The 4,083-nt window shown below is 35.5% G+C and overlaps 1 protein-coding gene across 1 annotated transcript; it reads right to left on the bottom strand.

Annotated features, from left to right (window-relative positions):
• Window positions 1–316: 316 nt before the first annotated feature.
• LOC137748441 (probable 2-oxoglutarate-dependent dioxygenase At3g50210) lies at window positions 317–3,396 on the bottom strand. The gene is made up of 12 exons (XM_068488591.1): window positions 3,125–3,396; window positions 2,916–3,031; window positions 2,687–2,805; window positions 2,507–2,570; window positions 2,273–2,340; window positions 1,659–1,717; window positions 1,396–1,561; window positions 1,246–1,265; window positions 1,121–1,167; window positions 952–1,032; window positions 772–861; window positions 317–626 (listed from the first exon to the last, which is right to left on the bottom strand). Exons 1-12 carry the CDS (start codon window positions 3,156–3,158, stop codon window positions 501–503), a joined length of 990 nt encoding a protein of 329 aa, XP_068344692.1. The 5' UTR covers window positions 3,159–3,396; the 3' UTR covers window positions 317–500.
• Between the last annotated feature and the right edge of the window lie 687 nt (window positions 3,397–4,083).

Here is a 4,083-nt window from a genome sequence, read left to right as displayed (position 1 = left end):
GTGTGTTTGATTCACCCCATTGTGCCTTTATTTATAGTAGTAGGATAGGTAAAAACCTTTCCTTTTAGGATTACAACATTTAATAGGTAATCAACTCCTAATAGGAACATAAGATACATTCTCATATCTACTAGAATTTACACAATCACATTCCTATTCTAAATATGATTGCAACAACGTTTAGTGTTTTTAAAGAATAGACTTTTTTTTTTTATCAGTCTTAAGTTTAGTTTTTTTAAATAATCCTACCAAACAAATTTTTAAAGCTTAAAACTTAAAAAGTGTTTGTAAGTTTAAAAAAGTCAAATTCAAGTAGAGTATCCCACATGCCTTAAATTTTTGTTGGAATCAATCACTTTCCAATTACAAACCCCCAATCTTGGGGGTTGGTCATTGCCATGCGATGTGAGCCAATTCAAAAAGTAGTTTCACCAAATTAACAGGATTCGTTCACTCAATACAATAGATGCTTAGAGCTTCATACACTAATATTTCGACTATTAACCGAAGTTTGTTTGGACCTTGTTAACCAAATGTTCTCCATAAAGAGCTCTTTCGAATTTCTTAGCTCCACCTGTCTTCTCTACACAAAAATCCAAAGGCTCGACTGCTGTATCAAAATTTGTCTGTTAACACACGAAGAAGCATGTACAGTGGAGGTTAGCACCAAAATATGAACAATAACAAAGAGAACAGAAACGGAAATAAGGAGTGGGGAACGCAACACAAGAAGAAAGAACGAGCGAATAAATGAACCAGCTAATCTCATACCTCATAGAAATACGCTACACAGACCCGGTATTTTGGAGCGGAGTTGATAACTTGATGCAAAGTGGAATCGTATAAACCATTTGAGTAAATCTGCACTCATTCCAGGGAGAGAATGACCTAGTACTTAATCCAGGAGTCGGTACAAATATTAGGAACAATGAATACACAGATAAGTATTACCTTTAGCATGTCTCCAATATTGCAGACAAATGTCCCAGGAACAGGAGGAGCTGATATCCACTCACCGGAATGGTTTCTCACCTTCAACAAGTCATTCAACTCAACTTGTATGGAAACTAGAGCAGCAGGATGCTGACAGCATATAACACTAGGAAGGGAATAATCTTACCTGAAGAGCAGTTATATCGTCATCCTGATTAACCAATGTCAACAAACCTGTAATGCAACAATTTAGAAGACTGGGATTTATTGATTTTCCTAGGCTACTACTTGCTAAGGGCGAACTAAATTTACCATAATCAGTGTGAGCTCCACTGCAATTGTTTGCCCGCGAGACATGATCAGAAGGACACAATTGGGAGAAAAGAGAGGAAAGGACATCAATAACATATAACTTAGATATAAAGGAAAGTGCAAGCATCCTAAGCAGCAATAGAGCATTACCATCCGACGTCATTTTTTGGAATGTCCGAGGCGTTTGTAGAGCGTGCAGCTGGGTAACCAATAAGGCGCATCACCCAAAATGCATCCCCAGCTCTATCACCTTCAAATTCATATGGTGATCCACCTAGTGCTAACGCAATTCCACGCATGATCTTTTTTGAAAGGCCTGTAAGGAACGAGAAACAAAAGCTTGTAACCAGGAGAATATGGAAAGATTAAAGCGTGGAAAAAAGGGAAAAGTTTGTTATCCATGGAAAACATGCCTGTGCAAAGGCTGATATATTCCTCCATTAGTACCTTAAATTCTGGGGGATTATCTGGCCTGCACAAAGGATCACAAATCGAAATGAACAACTTCAGTAACACTATGCAAGAATCAGTTGTGAAGTCTATAGTAAGCTCGAAAGGCATAAACATGGAGTTTCTAGACCGAACACTAATTCCAGAATAAGCCAACATAAGGATAGACATGTAGTCACAATTCAATTTCCAAAATGGTATCAACTTTGTGTACTGTTTAATGAGTCAAGAGCAGCATTGTGATTACAAAACATAAATGAATTTCTTTCAATGGTGATCAGGACAATGGGGTGTTCCACGCCTCCAATCACTACACAGAACTTTTTCCTTAAATTTGAACAGCAGTCCTTACTAGAGCTAGACTTGTGCAAAAGCTCTGCCACACTAACTCAACTAATGTGCGCATACTATTTCATATAGAATGTTAGATCAGCTCTGTTTTTCATATTACATTGACAATCTTTTCGTAGTCAAGATAAGGATACAAAATTTACTTGAAATACCAAACTCGAATGCGTTATTTATAAGAAAATCTGTAATAGTATACTTAGCAGGGAAGGCCTTAATTTGTGCCTACCATTGGTTAGGTCCTTCCATTGGTTTTCCAAGATCTCCATACATCCCTGGTTTCAATTCTTTATAGCACTATTACACGTGAAACAAAATGGTAATCAGTAAGGAAAAAATGAAAAGTATACAAAAGCATATTCGCATTACTTTTACAATGGGTAAAAGCACTTTTAAATAGCTTAATTACTTCTGGCAACGTTTGACTGAAAAACTTAAAAGCGTTTATAAAATCAAGACATACATCAATAGCCTCATGCATGTCAGGTACACCTTTGGTAATATTCTCTCCAATTCTCTGATATCCTCTGCATGGAAAATCAAGCCTTCTCTTAATACACTAATCATATATCATAAAATTAATCCTCATTCACAAAGATGCACACACACACATACATACTGACGTATATATAATTATATATACCTGAATCCACTATCAGCAGACATTTTGATGTTGAGTTTTTCTTCGTATGGAAGCTCAAAAAACTTGCGTGTCAGATTCTTGACTTGTTTCAGCAGAGTCTTGGGAATACCATGTCCTTTCTGCCAAATTACAAAAACCACCAACCCCATAAAACTCAAAAAAATAGGAAAAGAAATGGCAAATCTTTCATGGGTTTAAATTAAATTCGAGAGAATTTCATTCAAAGTACCACATAGAAAAAGCCAGCTTCTTTACAAGCTCGATCCAATTGTCTGACAACTTGAGCGACATCCGGGTCCTGGCCCATTTTTGGATCATCGGATTTGGCCAAAAGAGGAGCAATATCTGCAGTAAGATCCAAAATTAGATACAAAAATCAATGAAAAATTCAATCTTTGGGTTTTTGGGTAATATTTGATTTGGTTTTTAACTATTTACCGATGATGGGTATGGACTTGAAGTCGGTGGCCATGGCGGTGACGAACGACGGAGGATGGTAGACTCTCGCAGCAGATTCAGTACTTGTACACAAGCTGAGAAAAATGTTTAAGAACCTAGCATGTATTTAATTTAAGAATCGTTTTTCATTGTTGGATTGATTGGAATCAGATAGTCAGCGGTTTGTCCCGTTTCTCTCTGGGCTTTGCTTGTTTCGGTTTTTGCCATATTCGGCTTGTTTTGCTCGGTCTCGTTTCTTTTCGTTTTTTCTTCCAAATAGTAAGTAATGCATTTTACAAGTGAGATTCATCACCTTTGTAGTCCGCTCATATTATACGTGCTATTTTGTATTTCGAGTGTACATAAAAAATTGTTAGGAAATCATATGATATTTACCAATATTTAATTTTATATGACATTTCGCACATTTTATTCGATATAAGAATTGTACTAATCAGACAATCCTACTAAATATATCTTCTTCACCACAATGCAAACTTCCCATTAGTGCTGCGGTGCCTTTCTTTTTCTAACGTGAAAGTTCCACATTTTGAAGGGATACACTCTGGTGTGGATTTCTTTTCCATTGATCTCCTTTCTCCTAATAACTAATAATTTAACATATTAATACTGTCGTTTGTAAAATAAAAAAAAGTCACCATATTGTAATATATAATTAATGTATAGGCTTATTTATGGTCGTACCCCATTTATAAAACTCAAAGCTCACCTCTCACTTAACCCCTCAAAAGTATACTACGGAGGGTGTATTTAATTGAGATTTTGATGGATTTTATTTCTTTTAATGAATCTAGGAGTATTCAATCAAAATTTTAAGTGATTCTCTGAAATTCAATGTGTATTCAATCAGGATTTTAAAATAATTTATTAAAATCTTTAGAAATTTGGGTGTATTCAATTAAGATTTTAAAGATGTTTATAACATTCTAGGTGTATTC

The sequence above is a fragment of the Pyrus communis genome, chromosome 10 (assembly GCF_963583255.1).
Source record: "Pyrus communis chromosome 10, drPyrComm1.1, whole genome shotgun sequence".
Taxonomy (NCBI): domain Eukaryota; kingdom Viridiplantae; phylum Streptophyta; class Magnoliopsida; order Rosales; family Rosaceae; genus Pyrus; species Pyrus communis.
This window is presented reverse-complemented; position numbering and strand designations above follow the sequence as displayed.

Bases quoted from the DNA above. Each gene is read 5' to 3' on its own strand.
- LOC137748441 (XM_068488591.1), bottom strand. From the start codon at position 3,158: ATGGCCACCGACTTCAAGTCCATACCCATCATCG. The intron at 2,341-2,506 runs GTATGTCTTGAT...CACGTGTAATAG, and splicing joins ACATGCATGAGGCTATTGAT to TGCTATAAAGAATTGAAACC. The intron at 1,033-1,120 runs GTAAGATTATTC...GACTTGTTGAAG, and splicing joins ACGATATAACTGCTCTTCAG to GTGAGAAACCATTCCGGTGA.